Genomic DNA, 20,696 nt, shown 5'->3' on the forward strand with positions numbered 1-20,696 from the left:
TCTTGAAGTTGTGCTTCTTTTTTGTCAACCAGTGTGCTGTATTTCAGCTACAGAAGTGGGCACAGAGAGGTGAATTGACTTGTGCCAGGCCACACAACTTTGGCGAGTTACATACTATTATAAAAATTGCTGATTGTTCTCTTGTTGAATTTCACCCTGGGTCAGTAATAGTCTAGCCACGGGTTAGACTGCTATGTTGAGAGATGAGCACTATGAAACTTGAGTTTTGAGATCTGCATGGTGAAGTGGTGGGTCATGTATGGCCTTGGTGATGGAGCCAGACCTTCCCTGTCCAAGGGTTGCAAGCACCATGGATGAGGGTTATTGTGCGCTGGTCACTGACCCCTTGGCTTCAAGAATTGACCCTGCTATGCAGTCAGCATCTTTCTTCCAAAACCAATGAAATCAATATACATAAGCTATCAGTTTCCCTACCAGAAGGAAGTGTTCTAAGAAATGGACAGTTTGTATGCATGTGTACACTGAGGAGCTATATGGACATTTTTGTTTTCTTTATCTTCTGCTCATATGGCTGTGTAATAACTTTGTGCCCTGGAAGCACTAAGGAAATGCAGACAGACTGACTGTCAGCAGGGCATCTTAAGAGGGATAAATTGAGGGAGGATAAAGGTTGTAAGTGACTTTGAATTATCTCCATGTAACTCTTATCGGTTACTCCGAGTTACTGAATATGAAGTTTTCCGAGCTTCTTTGAGAGCATTTCTCGATGTCTGCTGATAAGGGAACTACAAAGTTTTCAGGAATTGATGTGTGACTCATAGGTTTGTTATAGGTACCAGCATGAAGGTGAAGTTTTTTGGGTTTTGGTGGGTGGGGTTTTTTGTTGTTTTTTGGGTTTTTGATTTTAGGGCATAGTGTTTTCTCTGTGGTGTATCCCTGGCTGTCCTTGAACTCAGTTTGTAGACCAGGTTGGCCTCGACTCACAGAGATCCAACTGCTTCTACCTCCCAAGTCCTGTAATTAAAGGCGTGAGCCACTACCACCCAGTGAAGGTGAATTTTTATTCCTTAAGTTTTATTATGAAATTTTTACCTTTGTTATGGAGTAGAAAGGATAATTGTGGATATCTTGTTGCTAACATTGAGTTTTCTTAATAGTAAATTACTTTGATTTGTGTTTGAACTTGGGATCTGAAGTGCCCAGACTGGCTTGCATTGGTATATGAATACCTCCACAAGTCCCTGACTTCCACTTGTGCTTTTTATTCCTGTTTCAGGTGGAGCTGGAGGCAGTGTCCCTGGGATCGAGAGGATGGGCCCTGGCATTGACCGCATTGGCGGTGCTGGCATGGAGCGCATGGGCGCAGGCCTAGGCCATGGCATGGATCGAGTGGGCTCTGAGATTGAGCGTATGGGCCTGGTCATGGACCGCATGGGCTCAGTTGAGCGCATGGGCTCCGGCATTGAGCGCATGGGCCCACTAGGTCTTGACCACATGGCCTCCAGTATTGAGCGCATGGGCCAGACCATGGAGCGAATTGGCTCTGGCGTGGAGCGCATGGGTGCCGGCATGGGCTTTGGCCTAGAGCGCATGGCCGCGCCCATTGACCGAGTGGGCCAAACCATTGAGCGCATGGGCTCTGGTGTAGAGCGCATGGGCCCTGCCATTGAGCGTATGGGCCTGAGCATGGATCGCATGGTGCCCGCAGGCATGGGGGCCGGCCTGGAGCGCATGGGCCCTGTAATGGATCGTATGGCCACCGGCCTGGAGCGAATGGGCGCCAACAACCTGGAGCGCATGGGCCTGGAGCGCATGGGAGCCAACAGTCTGGAGCGCATGGGCCTGGAGCGAATGGGAGCCAACAGTCTGGAGCGTATGGGCCCTGCCATGGGCCCGGCATTGGGCGCTGGCATTGAGCGAATGGGCCTGGCCATGGGTGGCGCTGGAGGTGCTAGCTTTGACCGAGCCATTGAGATGGAACGGGGCAACTTTGGAGGAAGCTTCGCAGGTTCCTTTGGTGGAGCTGGAGGCCATGCACCTGGAGTAGCCAGGAAGGCCTGCCAGATATTTGTGAGAAATGTAAGTGGTTCTTCAGGAGCTCCTAGTTGTTGTTGTGAATGAGGTGGTGGGGAAATCAGTGGACTGAGCGATGTAGACCAGAGGGAAGTCTGTTAGAGAGCTGGGTAGCATGGGGAGTACAACTTGCCCATCCCCAAAACTGGACTGGAGGTTGAGGGTTTTCAGGAAGAAATAGTCCCAGGGCCAGGCATGGTGGCCCATTTCTTTAATCCCCACCACACTCTAGAGGTAAAGGTTAGTTGGTTCTCTGTGAGATCCAGGCTAACAAGAGCTAACAAGTGAAATCCTGTCTCAAATACAAAGAAACAAAAATACAGTAGTCAGGCATTTGCCTGTGATGTGCGAGGCAGTAGAGTAAACTGAGCTCTAAATAAAGGTCTGTGGTTTCTGATTCCCTTGGCTTGAGGAACACTTAGTCTTGGCACAGTGATTTAGAGAAAGGTGGTTGTGATTGATAGAATTACATTTCGTCATTGAATGACTGAATGGGTTGCCTACTCAGCTCTTAGGTCATCCCCATAAGCTAAAGACTTGTTTTGTTTCCTGCTAATTGTCATAAAGATGTCAGCCTGCCTCTCTGTCATGAGAAGTGGAGGTTTTTTTGGAGTTGGGGGGACTACTGGAGGTTAAATCTAGGTCTATACACTTACTAGGCAAATCACCCTACACCTAAGCTACACACCCAGCCCAAGGAAATCAAGTCATATTCTCGTATCTATTGTGATGTCTGTACATTGAGATTTGGCTGCATCACAGATTAGTCTGCCTCTTTTTTCCTCAGCTCCCATTTGATTTTACATGGAAGATGCTAAAGGACAAATTCAACGAATGTGGTAAGTGTCTGTTTGAGAAAGGCTCTCTATGTGCATTCCTGTGTTGTGGCTCGTTGGTGATGCTGTTGAGTTGGAGCAGTGAAGCTTCCTTCCTAGCCTTAACCACTGACCATGGGCTCTAGAGCACCAATGGGCCTTGCCATTGTTCTGCCTCTGCAGGTACTCAGGCAGGTGTTGGGTGTCCTGGTATGTGTCATGCTATGTGCTCATTTCATCCTTTATGAGACAGTCTGTCTCTGTTATAACCTAAGCTGGACTTGTTCACGATTCTTTTGCCTCTGCCTTCCATATTCTGGAACTACATGCAAATGCTACCACTTCTGTTTTCTTAGTTTCTGAGAGGAGGCAGTATTGTCATTTTTTTTTTTTTTTTTTTTTTTTTTTTTTTGGTTTTTCGAGACAGGGTTTCTCTGTGTAGCTTTGCGCCTTTCCTGGGACTCACTTGGTAGCCCAGGCTGGCCTCGAACTCACAGAGATCCGCCTGGCTCTGCCTCCCGAGTGCTGGGATTAAAGGCGTGCGCCACCACCGCCCGGCAGTATTGTCATTTTTACGTAAGAGCAAAGCCACTTTCCTAAAGTCACAGATTTGTAAGAGGCAAAAACAAGTAATTCCAAGACAAGTTGCCTTCCATGAAGCCTATAGCCGGTTTGGTTCCCCAGAGCACTCGCGCTCTGCAGTTACAGGTCTGGGCACACAGTATGGGATGAAAGTCTCTGATTGTGGATTCATAGGCACACTAGGCAAACTTTCTGGAAAGCTTCCTTGATGACCGAGATGCAGTCATCTACTACCATTGCACCTTCTCAGCTAAACCAAGGTCTAGGTGCTGCTTGATCAAAACACCTGTTTTTTGTTTCCTCATTCAGAAATGGCTTACATTTCAGTGTTTTTGATGCTTTCCCCTGTTTTTTGGGGGGTAAGCTGTAGAGTCAAAGCCCACCTCCTTGCCTGGCTCTTTGATTCTCTCCACTGCAAATTTCACATCAGTCATTATTGTTGGAATGTGCCATTTATCCCACCTCTGAGAATATGCAAATTCAAAAGCTTCTGAAAACTTGCTTCCATCTCCCTATTGCCCTTGACCTGTGACATTCTCTGCTTTCTTGTCAGAAGATGGCCTTCCCTTTTCCCTTCTCTTTTTTCCTTCCCCTTTTCTCTTTTTCTTTTTGAGACAGGATCCAACTAGCCCAAGTTAGCTGCAAAATCATTGTGTAGCCGAAGATGATCTTGAACTCTTAGATTTATTTATTTTAATTTTTTTGAGATTGGGGTCCTAGAAATCAGACTGGACCTTATAAACTCACTATTTTGTAGCCAAAAATAACCTTGAACTTTTAGTCCTGCTTCTAACTCCTGAACGCTAGGATTACAGGGGTGTGCCCCCATGCCTGGCTTGTGTAAGTGCTGGGGCTCAAACCCAGGGTTTTGTGCATGCTAGGCAAGCAGTGTATCCACTGAGCCTCATCCTCAGTGACTTTGCACTCTTGATTCTTTTACCTCTACCTCCCAAGGGCTGGGATTACAGGTGAGCCACCTTTCCATTCTCCTTTTTGTCTTCCCTCCTTTAGTTCTGTCTTGTCATTCTTTTGAGGCTGGGTCTTGCCATGTAGCTCCAGTCTGGCCTAGAACTCAAAATCTTGCTTTAGCCTCCCAAGTTCTGGGTTGCAGATGTGTACCATTGTGTCCTGCTCTGGCAGGAATGTTTATTCTGATGAATTGCTACTTAATATCTCTCAGAACTTTATCATGAGAAGCCACTGGAGTGTCATCTCTCCCCAAGCCATTAGTAGCACAAGAATTAAGGGCCTAACAGTACTAACGTGTCTTTGGCTCTCACTCTATTATAGACCCATTTATTGTACTTGACACATACCTGGGTACTTAATATTAATAACCTGGGTGCTTATAGGTCTATGAATGGATATGTGTAAGCTACTCACTAAGTATACCTGGCTTACATTGGGGCAGAATAGAGTATCATATTGGCAGTGGCCCTTGTGACTAGATGGTGGTATTCAACAATCAAGCCTCTAGAATACAAATCTAAAGTTGGCTCCACATAGTCCCCTCTTGGTATAACTTGCTGGAGCATAAAGGCAAACATTTGAAGCTGGTTGGCAGGTTCTTCACAGCAGGTTAGGCTGTTGTCCTGCTTGGAGAACAATGGCAATATAGTGGAGGGGGCTGTAGTTGCTGGCGCCATTCGTGGTGTTCTGAGCATTCACTTCATGTGCAAGGGCCTCTCTCCTTTTTGACTCTGTCACCGAAATCCAACAGGTGATCTGGACTGAGTGGAGCCCAGACTGAGGCTGAGCTCTGGGTTTGCCTGATGCGTGTGGTCTCTTCTTCCCTCCCTGTGCCAGGCCATGTGCTGTACGCCGACATCAAGATGGAGAACGGAAAATCCAAGGGGTGCGGTGTGGTTAAGTTTGAGTCTCCAGAGGTGGCTGAGAGAGCCTGCCGGATGATGAATGGCATGAAGCTGAGTGGCCGAGAGATTGATGTTCGAATCGATAGAAATGCTTAAGCAGTTGCCTTTTTTAAACATCAATACCAGACCTCTGAATTTGTATTTTTCCTTGTTAACCATTTTAATTTGTTGGCTGGATGTATAAAGATGTTTAAAAAATTCAGTTGCTTTTTGGGGTAATCTGAATTAATATTTTAATGATTGGGGTTCCATTTGACTGTTTGCATTGAGATTGCAATGTGCGCAATTTTTTTTGTAGTTGTGGCATCTTGTTGACATCAAATATGACTTTGATAATAAATACCAGTTCCAGAAAGTGGCTTGCTTTTTTTGTGTGTATATATGTTTTATGTTATAGAGGTGGCCATCTGAGGTCTGCAGAGCTGGGGCAGCTTGCACTTCTTCCTCGGAGCTGTGACCTCCAGGGATCTGACTCCATTGTTGCTTGTCTGTGGGCCCCAATCTTTGGAAAGCAGACCCCGGTTATAGTAGAAACACTATAGTACAGATCCTAGAAGGTCTTCATCTTCCCAGGAGTGATAATAGCAATCCTGAAAGTCATTCTGTGGCCTTATTCTCAGGCACTGAGTGAAGCTCACTTAATTTTGGCTTTTCTTTGTTCAAGCCCACTAAGAATGTCACTGTTTGGGACACACTTCATATGATGTCCTGTTAGGCAGGAGTCCCACTAGTGAAAGGTGGTCATAGACTCACTTGGTAACACATGCTTCCAGCCTACAACAAGTTTTGGAATACAGCTACTGGTCATCTAGGGTGTGTGGGAGTGAATCCTTAGCAGCTCCTTTCCTATAGGACAGACAACTGATTTTTCTTTCTCTTCACTTTGATGCCTGGCATGTGCTTGTGTTCTGTTGTGTGTACCAGTCAGGAAGGAGAGGAAAAGACAAGAAGCAAGGATGTTTTAAAGACAGGTTTTATGTGGGCATGTACACTTGGACTTGTTTGCCAGGCTGGGATCCAGGGCTCCTGAGTAAGCAGTGACTGGGTTGGTGGTCCTGGAACCCACTTGTCTGTCTTCCTTACTGTCCCTGAGGAAACGGTTGGGTGTCCAGAGGGTCTGCAAAGAAGGATGAGTTCAAGTGATCTATGCCACAGAAGCATGATAACAAGCATACCCGTAGGAGTCACTACATACCCCAGAAGCTGACGTCATCATATACTTCTGTTTCCCTGGCAGAGAGCACAGTATAGTCAGTAGGGGGACAACCCTGGTGTTCCCCATTCCACCCAGGCAGGACCAACACTTACAAGGGCAACAGTGCAGTCCTGGGTACATAGCCATCTGCAGGGGGGAGAGTAGAGTAGATTCTCAACCCTAGAACCCCTCCCTCATTTCCCTACATGTGGGCCAAGCACACTTACACTTGCCCTTGGGGTCCCGGCACAGCATCTCATCCTTGTTAGTAAACTCGATCACCTCCAGGATTTCTCCACGCCGGATGCCCAGGTGCTTGCCACCCCCACGCCGGGTCTTGGCATTGGGATCAATCATCATCTTTGTGTGAATCACGATCTCACCTTCAAACTTGGGGAACATCATGTTAAGACTCTACTTCTGCTGTAGTTTTGGTTCCTTCCTCAGGATGGAAGTCCTGGGCCCTGGGTACCAATCCTCCCAGGATTCATTCTTTGCTCTATGTTCTCACCTTGAACTTCTTTCTAAACTCTCTTTCAGCTTTCTCTGCCTTCCTGATCTGTTTCAGCAACTTGGGGTCTGTGGGTGGCAGCTGGTGTGGCTGAGTGGCATTCTTCCTGGAAGACCCAGACATTGGGGTATTTATTTATAAGAAGTATGCCCTATCAAGAGTCCCAGAGCTTAGCCCAGCCCTGTAACACCCTGTTTGCCCTATGTACCTGAACTCTGTGTCCTGCTGAGGCCATCTGGTGGTTTGCTGAGTAGACTGCACTTCATCTGAGGGCATTGGATAGAGTCAGGACAAAGGCCCCCAGCTTTGTCTCTACCCTAGTGACTTGATGGGTGACCCTGCTCTGTCAGTCCTCAGGGCTTCCCTGTATCTTGACCACTTTTCTTCTGCACCTTTCTCTGAGGATTCATCGGTTCTTGTGGGTAAGGTTTACTTTGGTGAGGAAAGGCTGAGAAGTTGGTCAACTGTCTAAGGCTACCCAGCTAGTAAAATTGTAGAGATGGGATGGATTTGTAGGCCTTTGGTTTTGGTTTTTGGTCTCACTGTATAGACCAGGCTAGCCTGGAACTCATATCTATCTGCCTCTATCTCCCCAAGTGCTGGCCACCATGACCAGCTCACAAATTGTAGAATTTGGGAGCCATTTTGCTTCTGCCTCCCAGAATATGTTGGGAGTTATAGTAAGATTTTGGATTGAGAGCTAAAAACAAGCTTTCCCTTATAGCATCCACAGTTTGCCTCTCAGGAGGAGCAACCAAGGTGGGGTTCTTTTTTTTGGTTGGTTGGTTGGTTTTTTTGAAGACAAGAGTTTCTCTATGTAGCCCTGACTGTCCTGGAACTCACTCTGTAGACCTCGAACTCAGATCCACCTGCCTCTGCCTCCTGGGTTCTGGGATTAAAAATGAGTGCCGCCGCCGCCGCCACCACCACCACCACTTGGCCAGGGTAGGGTTCTTAGCCTGAACCTTCTGCAGAGACTGAATGGTAGGGTTTCCCAGAGGAGTTGACTTACACCACTTCCCAGCAGTAGGCTAGGCTTCCAGAGTGAGTCCAACTGTTGGCTGAGGGCTTGGGTGACAGCCACTTAAAGATCAGGGTTAGGGCCTGAATCAGAGGCCCCATTTTGTTAATGACCCAAATGTTACTTTGGACCAACTATCTTTTCTGATGAGCAGACCACAGAGGGGCACCTGTGTCATACCCAGTCAGTGCTGAGATTGATTTGTACTCTCTAGGCAGAGATCTGGGTCCTAACCAGAACCTGCACTGCACCTGCTTTTCTCATCTGCCTCAGCCTTGAGTGGTTTCACAGCTAGAAACAAACTTGACTGTGGAAATACTGGGCCCTGTGGTTCTGGATCATCCTGCAGCTTGTTCTGAAGCAGGCCACTGATGATCTTCCTTTCCTGTTGGTCTACATATAATCCTGGAAAGGCTGGACCCTGTGTCTCCAGGGGAGTTCCCAGCTGACAAAAGACAGGGGGATGGGGGGAGGGGCGGCTGCCATGTTTCAAAGGAACCCAAGAGGAGGGAGATGCTGGTGGTCCCAGGCCACTTTGGTACTAGAAAGATACCTCTGAAATGCTCAAAGCAGCCTTTGAGAGACTCTGTGCCCACAGGATGGCTCACACATTGCACTGAAAGGAGAAATTCGAGCGAGGTCTGATACTTTGATCATGATCTTGAAAAATGGTGGGTAAAGATTGGGAGGAGGTTACTGAAGCAGTGTGTGTGGGATAGGGGATGGACTTTTAGGTTTAAAGGTTCTAACCCTGGAAACTGGCTAGGGCTCTGACCAACCTCTGCAAAGCTGACACCCCTTACCCCCCCAAACCGTAGAACATCCCCTCAACAGAAGCACTAGGGGCTCTCTCTAGATGGATCAGGAGAAGCAAACAAAAGGCTCAGAAAGGAGCAAGGGCTGGAGAATTTGAAGGTATCTGGCTTTATACCAGGACCTCAAGCTGGAACAGTGAGAGCTAGCATATCCCAAGGCTAAAAGTCCCTCCTAGGAGCCCCAGTAAGACAGGGAATAGCTAGGGGAGGTGGGGCTCAGCTGGAATCCCCCACAGCTCTAGATCAACTGGCTGGGCCTAGTCTCAGATCCTTGAACTTCCTTATTGGTAATGGGGTAACAACTGCCTTGGCTGTGGCTGCAGAATCATCAAAGCTCTTTCATAGAAGCCCATGTTGTTACCATAGAGACACCAATCCTGGAACCCTTCAAGAAATTGACTTAGAGCCGGGTGGTGGTGGCGCACGCCTTTAATCCCAGCACTCGGGAGGCAGAGGCCGGCGGATCTCTGTGAGTTCGAGGCCAGCCTGGGCTACCAAGTGAGTTCCAGGAAAGGCGCAAAGCTACACAGAGAAACCCTGTCTCAAAAAAAAAAAAAAAAAGAAAAGAAATTGACTTAGAAAAAAGGCAAAGAACCTTTTGCTGCACTGCTTCTAGGCCACACCTCTCTACTGATTCCAGGCATACATCTTGTTGGGACAACCTCTTGGGATGGGCTGCAAGGAACCTGGTGGGTGGGGTTTGGGTGCCTCTGGGCTTCCTTTTCCTCACCATTCTGGCTCACCAGCATCCAGTCTGGTCTGGATCACTTTGTGGATTACTTAAACCTGGATCCTGAGAGAATGCCTTTGCAACTAATGTTTTATGGATGCCCAAGCCAACCACCTAGACCATCTACAAACCTCTGCCTCTGGGGCTGAGACTAGAGTCACCTGTGGCCTCCACAGCATCATACAGTTCATAGATCTCGTCCGGGTTCCTGCAGAGATAGCTGAGATGAGGGCCTCCTTTAACCTTACACCCCGTGCCTGACCTCTTTCTCCCCACACTCACTGCGAGATATGTTGAGGTTTTTGGGCTGGGAAGTGGGTCACAGAAGAGCCGGTCTTCAGTACAGCTGTGGAGGAGAGAGCATGGGAGGGAAGTGGCTCTGTCCAGATATTTTGTCCCTTCCTCTGCCTGATCCACCTACCCTAACTCACCTATGGCTGTTGCTGAGCCTCTCCGGAAGCTTTGGATATTGATGGGAACAGGCGGTAACGGGGGCTTGGCTGGAGGGGATCCCAGGCTGCTGGCTGAGGGCAGAGGCCGCCGCCGGGGCAGTTGCCGGACTTGCAAGTCTTCTGATCTCCAGCGGGGTGTCCCAGGGTCTCCATACCCAGGGCTGAGGGGGAACTGGGGGCTGGAGCCCGCAAAGGCAGAGGGCAGAGAGCACTCTGATACTGAACCAGGAAGTTTGGGCTTTCTGGGCAGACCCTTGGGAAAGTCAGGCTGGAAGAACTTGCCGTGTTGAGGCTTCAGAAACTTCCTGGGGAGTGAGCTGAACTCAGGCTCTGAGGATGTTCTAGGGAGATGACCCAGTTCCAGCTGTGAGGGCTTCTTAGGAAGCACTTTGAGGTCTGGGTGCTGAGGCTTCTTAGGAACTTTTCGGACTTCGGGCTCTGAGGATGTCCTAGTAAGGTCACTTAGCTGGAGCTGTGGATGCTTTTTGGAAAATGCATGGAAGTCTGACTGCGGGCAGTAAGATGGGAGATTGCATGACTCAGGCTTCCAGGGGGGTGTCTGGGGGACCTCATAGGACATGGGCTGCTGTGGAGACTTTGGGCAACCAACGGCCTGAGGATGTGGAGGCTTCTTGAAGTTCTCATTAAACTCAGACTGCAGAGACATCTTAGGAAAGGTACTGATGTCAGACTGTGGGGAGTGGGGGTGAAATTCACTGGTCCCAGGCTTGGAGAGGGATGTCTGAGGAACTTGGCTGGACTCTGGCTGTGTCAGGGACTTCCTAGAGAAACCAGCAGCCTGAGGCTGCAGTGGCTTCTTGGGAAAAGTACTGGACTCGGATGGCAAGGGCTTCAGAGGGGCCTCACTGGACTCAGGCTGCCAGAACTTCTTGGGGAATGTAATAGGTTTGAGCTCTACTGGGGGCCTGGCAGGATTGCTGAGCTCAGGTTTCAGGGGCTTCTGGGCAGGTACACTAGGCTCCTGGAGCACCTCAAGCTGTGGAGACTTATTGGTGAGCTCGCCAAACTCGGGTTTGGGAAGCTTCTTGGGGAGATTAGTGAACTCAGGCTGTGCGGGCTTGGGGAGGCTGGCAAACTGGGGCTTTGGGGGCTTCTTGGAATCTGTGAACTCAGCCTCTGAGGGCTTCTTGAGACCAGTGAACTCTGGATGTAGAGGCTTCCTTGGAAGATCTTTGAGCTCGGATTGTAGGGGCTTCTTGAGTAGATCAGTGAACTCAGGCTGCGACAACTTTCTGAGAACCTCTGACTGCGAAGTCTTCTTGGGGAGGTCTGCAAACCGTAGCTGCAGGGGTTTTAAGGACACTGTACTGAGCTCAGATTGTGAGGCCTTCTTGGGCTGCTCACTTAATTCAGTCTGTGGAAACTTCTTCAGGATTTGGTTGAACTCAGGTTTTAGGGTTTTTCTGTACGGTTCCCCGGGCTCTTGTTGAGAGGCCTGGAACTTAGCTTGGAGATTTCGGAAGTCCTGATTGCTTCCCTAGGAAGACATAGATCATTCAGGAAGTCTCATACGAGGCAGATGGAGAAACAGCTAGGTACCTACAGATACAGTTGGTCGTAGACACACAAAGCCATCACCCTCTCCATTCCCTTAGGCTCCCATTCTACTGTTGCTTCCTCCTCAACCTCAGCTCTACCTCAGCCAGCTTCTCTTTTTGGGTGAGAACTATTCCTGGCCTCAGGTTCCTGGAAGCCACACCCTCCTGACTCCTCCACCTAAGCTGTGTCTAACCTCATCTCTAACAAGACCTAGTTCCTGATGCCTCTCTACTAGCCCATGGCCACTACACGGTATTTCCAGTTAGTGATACTTTCTTCAACCTTTGCACCTTCTGCTCCTCATTGGTTCCCTCTTTGCCCCCTGCCCAACCACTAGGTTCTCCACAGTCCTTTTTGTTCTGATTTCAAAATACATCCGGAATCCAACCACTTCTGTCACCCCAGCTGGAGGAACTGACCCCCTCAGCCAAGAATACTGTAATGGGCTCTTCCCGGGTCTACTGCCCTAGAGGAGGCCTGCTGACTCTCTGTTCCCAATTTCTCAGTGAGTTTTCATCTCTCCAGGGAAAGCAAACAGTCCTGAATGACTCAGCAACTTCCCTCCCTATCTCATAGCCTCTGTAATGTCTGTAATGCATACCCCTCAATGCACGAGTCTCCTCTTCCTCCTCCATGTCTTTGTGACAATATTCCTTAAGGAGATAGCACTATTTTAAGTCAGTTTCCCCTCCCCAGTTGTCCGCTTTCACCATCCTACGTAACTGTTCTCTTTATATCTTCCATCACCTATCAAATTTCTTATATTAGTTCTGCTGTAATGTCTTTACAAGGTTGTTTTGGGGGTTTGTATTTTTGTGGTGTTAGGGATGGAACCCAGTACCTTGCTAAGCAAACTCTGTAGCATTCAGCCACACCATACCATTGACTAGGGTTTTTGTCTTGTTTATTTATTTTTTAATTTATTTTTGAAGTAGGGTCTCACATATCTCAGGCTTGTTTCAAACTTGCTATGTAGCTGAGGATAACGAACTCCTGATCCTTCTGCCTCCACCTACCGTGTCCTGGGATTACAGGTGTGTGCTGCCACACCCAGTTTGACTAAACAGTCTGCTCAGTAGGCAAAGAACTTGTCATGAAAGCCTGTGTACTTGAGTTCTATCCTCAGTACCCATACATAAAAAAAGCCAGGAGCAGCACTTGTAATCCTACCTCAGGGGAGGCCTACAGAGAAGGCCCTCTAGGGTTTTCTGGCCAGCCAGGCTAGCTAAGTCAACAAGCTCCGGGGGCAGTTAGAGACTCTGTCTCACAAAAGAAGGTAGAAAGCCATCGAGGAAGACCCAACATTCACATTCATGTACACAAATACAGCTATCTACTTTAGGCCCTCTAGATCATCAATGACCTCCCAGTGCCTGGCACATAGTAGGTCCTCAGTAAATATTTACAGAAATAAAAGTATATGCAGGACTATAAAGACAGGCATACATCCAGTCTAAGATGTATGCACAGGGAGGCTTACAGCATGACCCCTTCCCCAGTGAGGACCAGCAGACAGGCTCTCCACATGAGGACATGTACTATATGACATGTTCAGAACATCCCTGATGCTCTCAAAGCTGGCCATTTGCCATAGGTTACAGGTACAGGTAGATACACAAGGCAAGGCCTTCTCTGAGGGGCCTTCCAGCCTGTCTTCACTTAGGGTCAGAAGATTGGAGGACAGAGAGGGCAGAACCTTGTGAGCCTATCTGAGATGGAGGGATTCAGAAGCACCTCTGGAAGGAAGCAATTCTTGCCTAGAGTCAGACATGCCTTTGTTGAAGCCCCAGTCAGCGAGGGAGTCGAGGCAACAGCTCTAGATGACCACAGGGATAGATAAGGGTTAGCAGAGCATACTTGGATGACGACTGGCTGGGGACCAGGCTGGGGCAGCAGGTGCATGACCCACTTAGTCACCCCATAGGAAGCCTCTGGTCTCATCCCAGGTGCTGACCTGGGGTGAGGGGATATCATTCCAAGCATACCCAACCTTCCCCCCTTGCAGTCACAGATCCAAGCCTGGTCCATAAGAGCTCAAGCTATGCCTTGACTGTTCTCAATCTTTGCCTGCACCATTTCATTCCCAAGACTGTTTGTTCCCATCTCTATTCTGCCTACCCATGGGGGAATATTTACCAGTTCCCCAGTTTTCGCTTGTGCCCCTTGTTTCCTGGCCAGAACGGACTTCACTGGGGGCTTGGGGACTTACCATAGCTTCTGGGGGTGGTGGACCACAGGGTGAGTGGGCTCTGTGCTTAGGCTGCTGCTTTGAGGAAGTATCTGTGGTTTCTGCTCCACAGGCCGACGCACAAAGTAGGGGCTGTCGGGGTGGGGAGGGCAGAGGAGGAAGGAGGCGGAGATAGCCTGTCTGTTCCCTCCTTGAGTTCCTGCCTGCCTACTATTGTCCCCAAGCTCAGGTAAACAGACCTAAGCACATCTCTAATGCACACAGTTACTAGCTGTCACTAGCCTCTTGATTCCCTACTGTCCCCTTTACTCTGAACACTTTGGAGTCTTGACAGGCTTTGTCTCCAAAGAACAAGGCCAAGCCCAAACTCAGGACAGCCACAGGGACAGAGTACCTGAGTGGGGATGTTATGGTTTGCTCTGGGGCTTAAGAAGTCTCTGTAAAGAGTTAGAGCTAGGATATGACTGGTGCAATGGTGAGGACATATTTGTCCTCCTGTGTTGCTTCATCTACCTTCCTTGTTTCAACACGTGTACTCTCAACAGGACTTCCCTGTTAAGGTAACAAATGCCCCACTGGCCAGGGCTGAGCACCCAAAGCATAAGGCTCAAGTGGGATAGCAGATTTGGGGGTGGGTAGTGTTAAAGACTTGTCACTGACTGAGTGAGGGAATATTATTGCCCCTGGTGAGGCAGGGGGTTTTAAGGACACCTCAAGTTCCCAGTGGTTAAAGGAAGTAGAGAGGAGAAACCATAAGACTGGGTTGCAAGAAAATGGAAACAGCCCTTGAGAGCCCAAAGAGGGGCCAAGGTAGACACAGGTAAAGGAGGGGATTCAGTCAAGGAACAAATCACTCAGCAGATGATAGAGAGATGATTATCAGTTTAGAAACAGAATAGAATCTCTAGAGCTGTTAACAGAAGGATCTCCCAGAGATTCTGACTTCACTAGTCTGGGGTGTGGTCTAAGCAGGAAAATTATTTGGACCCTGGCAGGGTGGCTCAAGTGCATAGGTGAGTATAAATGTGATATCCTTGGAGTCACCCTGATATACAAAACACATCTTCTAAGCCCCTGGAGTAGTGGTGTATACTTGTAATCCCAGCAGAGGTAGGGGTTCAGTACAAATCCAAGGCTAGCCTAATTACCCAGTGATTTTTACTAATTACTAATTTCCAGGCCAGCCAAAGCTACATAGTGAGACCTTGATTCAGAAAATTAAAAAAACTTACCTCCAAAAGTGCATGTTCTAGCCAGGTGTGGTGGCATGCATCTGTAATCCCAGTACTTTGGAGACTGAGGGCAAGAGGATCTTAAGTGCATGGCCATCCATGCCAACTACAAAGTTGAGACCTTGTCAGCAGGGCATAATGACCTTTATCCCAACACTTGTGTGTGTGTAGGGGGGGAGGCAGACAGATCTCTGTAAGTTCAAGGCCAGTCAAGACTACATAGTGAGACTCTGTCTCAAAAAACAACAGAAAAAGTTGAGACCCTGTTGAAGCAAAATAGCATAAAATAAATCTGAGGTTTTAGCTCTGTTGGTAGAGTACTTGTAAAGCACACACAAAACCTTGGGTTTGAGTTCCAGAACCACATAAAACAGCACTTGGATGGTACATGCCTTTAATCCTAGCACTTGAGATGTAGAGGCAGGTAGATCTCTATGAGTTTGAGGCCAGCCTGGTCTACAGAGTGAGTTCCAGGGCAGCCAGAGCCACATAGAGAGATCCTGTCTCGAAAAACAAAACAAACAAAAACCACTGCTTGGGAGGTAAAGACAGGAGGATCAGAAAGTCCCATCATTTGATGCTATCCTGGTTTACATGAGACACACAGTGAAACCCAGTCTTAAAAAATACATGTTTTGGGGTTGGAGAGATGGCTCAGAGGTTAAGAGCACTGACTGTTCTTCCAGAGGTTCTGAGTTCAATTCCCAGCAACCACATGGTGGCTCACAACCATTGGTAATGAGATCTGGTGCCCTCTTCTGGCCTGCAGGAATACATGCAGGCAGAATACTGTATACATAATAAATAAATAAATCTTTAAAAAAAAATACATGTTTTGGTTTAGGTGACAAGTCGGCTATTGGGTGGTATGAGACTGATGGAGTAGCAAGAACATGTGTAATTCTTGGGAATGAACCAGGTGAGGTTTCATAAGCTTATTTAAACAGAAAGCTCAGACAGGAAAACCTGCCTCCTTTATTTTAGTACACAGCATCAAGATTATGATGCCTGTGTATTTCATATTGGGTCATAGTTCCCAGATGTTGATCTGCTTTTACAGGAGTCCCAGGTGGACAGGTATAACCAAGTCTGTGTTTTTGAGTTTCCAGAATCTTGGTGAGTGGAGTCAGAGGTAGGGATATAAAAGAAGCCACACCTATAATCCCAGCTACTGTGAAGGGTAAGGCAGGTGGATCACAAGTTCAATTCAGGTTTGGTAATTGATTGAAGACCCAGTCTCACAACAGAAAACAATGGGCCAGTGAGATGGCTGGCAGGTGTGGTGGTAAAGACACTTGCTATATAAGCTGGATGACCCAAGTTCGATTCCTGGAACCCATGTAAGGTGGAGGGGAAGAACCAGCTTCACAGCTGTCCTCTGTGTTATACACACACACACACACACACACACACACACACACACACACACACGCACACACATACATGCACATAACACAAACATATTGGCCGAGAAGCACACTGTAGGAACTCAAGCTAAAGGTCTAAATGACAGCTGGGGATCCCCCAGGCTAACTACTCTGTGGAGCCTGGTAGACTAAGCAGGGGCACATGCAGGGCGGTCTGTAAGCTCCCAGCACCAGGGGTCTTACACTCTGCATGTGGCCCGCATGACCATGACCAGGTGGCTCTCACTGAACTATGGGGTCAGAGGCCTGAAATGATTGAGGGCCAAAGAAATGAACACAGTGTGCCTGAAGCAGTGTGGTCCAGGTTGCTGAGATGTGAGAGCTGGGATCCAGGACCATGGCCACTCTCCACTTCTTTTAGCCAGGGTAATGATAAGCAATTTAATATCTCTCAGGTGACAAAACTGCTGGTGGATAATTGCCTAGTGGTGGCCCATCACCTTGCCCTGCAGACAAGTAAGTCTCCAGGAGTTACTCAGTCAACCTCAATCTCTGAGCAGCTGTGCAGGCATGTGCTCTTCTCCCACGCTGACATTTTACAGTGCTTCTTGCTGGAAAGCTGAGGCACTAAGAAGATTCTTTTGGGGCGGGGGAGGCTATCTAGGAGTTGAGGGCAGAATACTCTGTAGGATCCCAGCTTGAGGTTGGGGATTATGGGAGTTCAGAAGGAGCAGGTGGTGGGGTGAGGGCAGTTCAGCAAGCTTTCCAGAAGAGCAAAGGTTGGGCATGTGTAAATCAGGGATAGGCAGGTGGTTTGGGCAGTGAATTGGATGCAGTGGAAGTTCTGTAGTTTCCTGGTATCTGATCCCCAATACTCAGTTCCTAGGATGGGAATCACTGAGCAGACATTTTCCAAATCTCCTAGTCTCCGTAAAGTGTGAGAAGGCCCTCTAGGGAATGATATCCCCTCACCCCAGGTCAGCACCTGGGATGAGAACAGAGGCTTCCTGTGGGGTGACTAAGTGGGTCATGCACCTGCTGCCCCAGCCTGGTCCCCAGCCAGTCGTCATCCAAGTATGCTCTGCTAACCCTTATCTATCCCTGTGGTCATCTAGAGCTGTTGCCTCAACTCACTCACTCACTGATTGGAGCTTCAACAAAGGCATGTCTGACTCTAGGCAAGAATTGCTTCCTTCCCAGAGGTGCTTCTGAATCCCTCCATTTCAGATAGGCTCACAAGGTTCTGCCCTCTCTGTCCTCCAAGTTGGAAGGCCCCTCAGAGAAGGCCTGACCTTCCCTTCTGTGTGTATGTGTGTGTGTTTGCAGAGGCTAAAGGTTGCCACTGGTGTCTTCCTCTATTCTCCAAGTTAGTTTTTGAGACAAAGTCTCTCACAGAACCTGAAGCTCACTCTTTTGGCTAACCTGGCTAGTCAGGAGGTCCCAGGTCCCTGTCTCTTACACCCCTTCCACTTCCCACTAATCACTTGCTATTTATTCTTTTACTTTGACTTAATAAACTCACTCATTCAAAATCAAAAGTATGGCTGTTGCACTTCATTCTCTAGATCCTACAAACTGTTAAGTTTGGTGAAGAGAAGACAGGAGGGCTGTGACAGGGATGTAGGGCCTAGAGGAACCCAGCTCAGCAGGTGAGTGGTATCATGGCTACAGATACCAGGACAAAGAGGTGATAAAGGATAATTCTGATTTAGAGTTAGGATACAAGGGAGTGCTGAGTGGGTCAAAGTGGGGTGGGTTTTTCGTCTCCAGATTGTTTCCCAGAAGCAGCAGGTATGAAGAGTACGGCCATAGAAAATGGGGAAGTTTGAGAAGCCCCATGGGCTACTAGAACTAGAATCTGTGTTCATGTGTATTGTGTGTGTGTGTAGGGAGGTTACACATAATCAAGCCCACACATGTGGAGTCCAGACAGGTTAACACAGGATGCCTTCCTCAGTCACTTCACTTTCTTTTGAGACAATCTTTCAATGGAACTCACTGTTAACTGTTTCAGCTAGACTGGCTGGCCACTAAGGCCCCAGGACCTAGCTGTCTCTGCCCCCTAGTGCTGGGTTACAGACACATGCCACCATGCCCAGTTTTAAAATGGGTGCTAGGAATCTGAACTCGGATCTTCCTTGTACCTAGTATAACAAACATATCTCCACCCTAAGAACAGGAGTATTTTCCAGAGAGCAGTAGGAGCCAGTAAGGAGCACTGGTGAAAGACTGTGGTGCTCTATGGGTGCTCCAACTGCAGTAGAAGATGCCTGAGCTAGACAGAGAGGTAAGAATATCCTCCCAGTGATGGCTGAACAAAGAACCGGACAGAATTCTGTACCCAAGAGACATGGCCTTTCTGGCTCTGGACTGGAACAGAAGCAAGGCACCACATTTTCTCTCTTGTGTGTGTGTTATGTATTCCATATGTAGCTGGGATGACCCTGTATTTCTGATCCTCCAGACTCTACTCTCCACTCCTGCCCAGTTCTGGAAATGCATGCCTGCATCAGCACTCCTGGTTTATCTGGTGCTGGGGATAGAACACAGGGCTTTGTGCATGCTAGGCAAGCAATGTACTGAGCAACATCCCCATCCTTGGTACATTGTCAAACAGGGACCTCAAACTCTCCAGAACTGGGGCTGGGGCAGAAGCCAGCAGCAGAAGAGGATCTGCAGACTGAAAGGATGAAGATTAAGTTTAGTTCTCCATCCTGTCCTGCCCACCCCTCAACTATAGCCACCAAGGCGTTACTTTCCCCTGTGAACCCTTTGTCCTCAGAATTGGGGCTCTATCCACAACAGCTCAGAGCTTACTTAGATCTAGCTTCCCACACTGCCTTCCTCTTTTTTTTTTTTTTTTTTTTTTAGTTTTTCAAGACAGGGTTTCTCTGTGTAGCTTTGTGCCTTTCCTGGAACTCACTCTGTAGCCAAGGCTGGCCTTGAACTCACAGAGATCCACCTGGCTCTGCCTCCTGAGTGCTGGGATCAAAGGTGTGCACCACCACTGCCCATCGCCTTCCTAATTCTTTTTTTTTTGTTTGTTTTTTTGTTTTTGTTTTTGTTTTTTCTGTTTTGAGACAGGGTTTCTCTGTGTAGCTTTGCGCCTTTCCAGGAACTCGCTTTGGAGACCAGGCTGGCCTCGAACTCACAGAGATCCACCTGGCTCTGCCTCCTGAGTGCTGGGATTAAAGGCATGCACCACCACCGCCGGCGCCTTCCTAATTCTTGATGCTTAAAAAAGAAAACAAGCCGGGTGGTGGTGTCGCATGCCTTTAATCCCAGCACTCGGGAGGCAGAGCCAGGCGGATCTCTGTGAGTTCGAGGCCAGCCTGGTCTCCAAAGCGAGTTCCAGGAAAGGCGCAAAGCTACACAGAGAAACCCTGTCTCAAAAAACCAAAAAAAAAAAAAAAAAAAAAGAAAGAAAACAAGCCGGGTGGTGGTTGACAGTGGCAGCGCGGCAGCGGCGCATGCCTTTGATCGCAGCACTCGGGAGGCAAAGGCGGGTGGATCTCTATGAGTTCAAGGCCATCATTGACTACAGAGTGAGTTCCAGGAAAGGCGCAAAGCTACACAGAGAAACCCTGTCTCGAAAAACAAAAACAAACAAACAAAAAAAATTCAAAGTCTCTTTAAGCCAGGGGTGGGGGGTGGGGTGGGGAGGTGGGGGTGGCACACGCCCTTAAAACCAAGAACTAGTGAGGCAGAGAGACAGGCCGATCTCTGAGTTCAAGGCCAGTGTGGTCTACAGAGCGAGATCCTGACAGGCACAGAGAAACCCTGTCTTGGAAAATTCTCCCCCCCAAAAAAAAAAAAAATTTCTGAGATGGTCTTGCTATGTAGCCCAAGTTGGCCTTGAAGTTAAAGAAGTGATTCTCGCAGGTCTGCTTCCCAAGTGCTTTGATGTACCACCATGCCTTGGGGCTTTTTTTCCTGACAGTGTTTTACTGTACAGCCTGGCTGGAACTTGCCCCTTAGATCAAGCCTTGAACTTAAAGAGATCTACCTGCCTCTGCCTGCCAAGTGCTGGGATTAAAGGTGTATGCCACTATGCTTTGGGAGGACAACTATAGAGAGTTGATTTTTTTTCCCACCCCACTAAGGGTTCTGGGATCAAACTCAGGTCATCAGGGTTGCATGGGCAAGCACCTGAACATGATCTTACTGGTCCCGCTTTTTGTTACTATTTTTTGAGACAGTTTCTCTATGCAGCCTTGGCTCTGTAGATCAGTCTGGCCTCAAACTCACAGAGATCTGCCTGCTTCTGTCTGTTTTTGTTTTTCAGTAAAGGAAAAACACCTGAAAAATTCTATCTGGTTT

The 20,696-nt window shown here is 48.2% G+C and overlaps 2 protein-coding genes across 5 annotated transcripts in view; one reads left to right on the top strand and one right to left on the bottom strand.

Moving 5' to 3' along the window:
• The window catches only part of Hnrnpm (heterogeneous nuclear ribonucleoprotein M), a 61,757-nt gene extending 56,094 nt beyond the window's left edge, over window positions 1-5,663 (top strand). The window contains exons 16-18 of the mRNA XM_052746629.1: window positions 1,238-2,040; window positions 2,822-2,873; window positions 5,238-5,663. Of these exons, the coding sequence (XP_052602589.1) occupies window positions 1,238-2,040; window positions 2,822-2,873; window positions 5,238-5,401 (1,019 nt within the window). The 3' untranslated portion in view covers window positions 5,402-5,663. The remainder of the gene's footprint in view (window positions 1-1,237; window positions 2,041-2,821; window positions 2,874-5,237) is intronic.
• A 599-nt stretch (window positions 5,664-6,262) lies between these two features.
• On the bottom strand, window positions 6,263-19,470 carry Pram1 (PML-RARA regulated adaptor molecule 1). 4 transcript variants are annotated; one of them, XM_052746618.1, is made up of 10 exons: window positions 13,799-19,470; window positions 10,009-11,527; window positions 9,860-9,923; window positions 9,739-9,785; window positions 7,220-7,277; window positions 7,012-7,117; window positions 6,728-6,890; window positions 6,614-6,647; window positions 6,501-6,535; window positions 6,263-6,422 (listed from the first exon to the last, which is right to left on the bottom strand). In XM_052746618.1, the coding sequence occupies exons 1-10, from the start codon at window positions 13,799-13,801 to the stop codon at window positions 6,385-6,387; spliced, it is 2,067 nt and encodes a 688-aa protein (XP_052602578.1). In that variant the 5' UTR covers window positions 13,802-19,470; the 3' UTR covers window positions 6,263-6,384. The 4 variants fall into 4 exon arrangements, 3 of the variants coding, with proteins under 3 accessions (XP_052602578.1, XP_052602577.1, XP_052602579.1); XM_052746617.1 differs by having other exon boundaries at window positions 9,709-9,785; window positions 13,799-19,469; XR_008220269.1 differs by lacking the exons at window positions 6,263-6,422; window positions 6,501-6,535; window positions 6,614-6,647; window positions 7,220-7,277 and having other exon boundaries at window positions 6,783-6,890; window positions 9,709-9,785; window positions 13,799-19,389.
• Window positions 19,471-20,696: the final 1,226 nt, after the last annotated feature.

The sequence above is a fragment of the Peromyscus californicus genome, unplaced genomic scaffold (assembly GCF_007827085.1).
Source record: "Peromyscus californicus insignis strain IS unplaced genomic scaffold, ASM782708v3 Scaffold_1__1_contigs__length_55948999, whole genome shotgun sequence".
Lineage (NCBI taxonomy): Eukaryota > Metazoa > Chordata > Mammalia > Rodentia > Cricetidae > Peromyscus > Peromyscus californicus.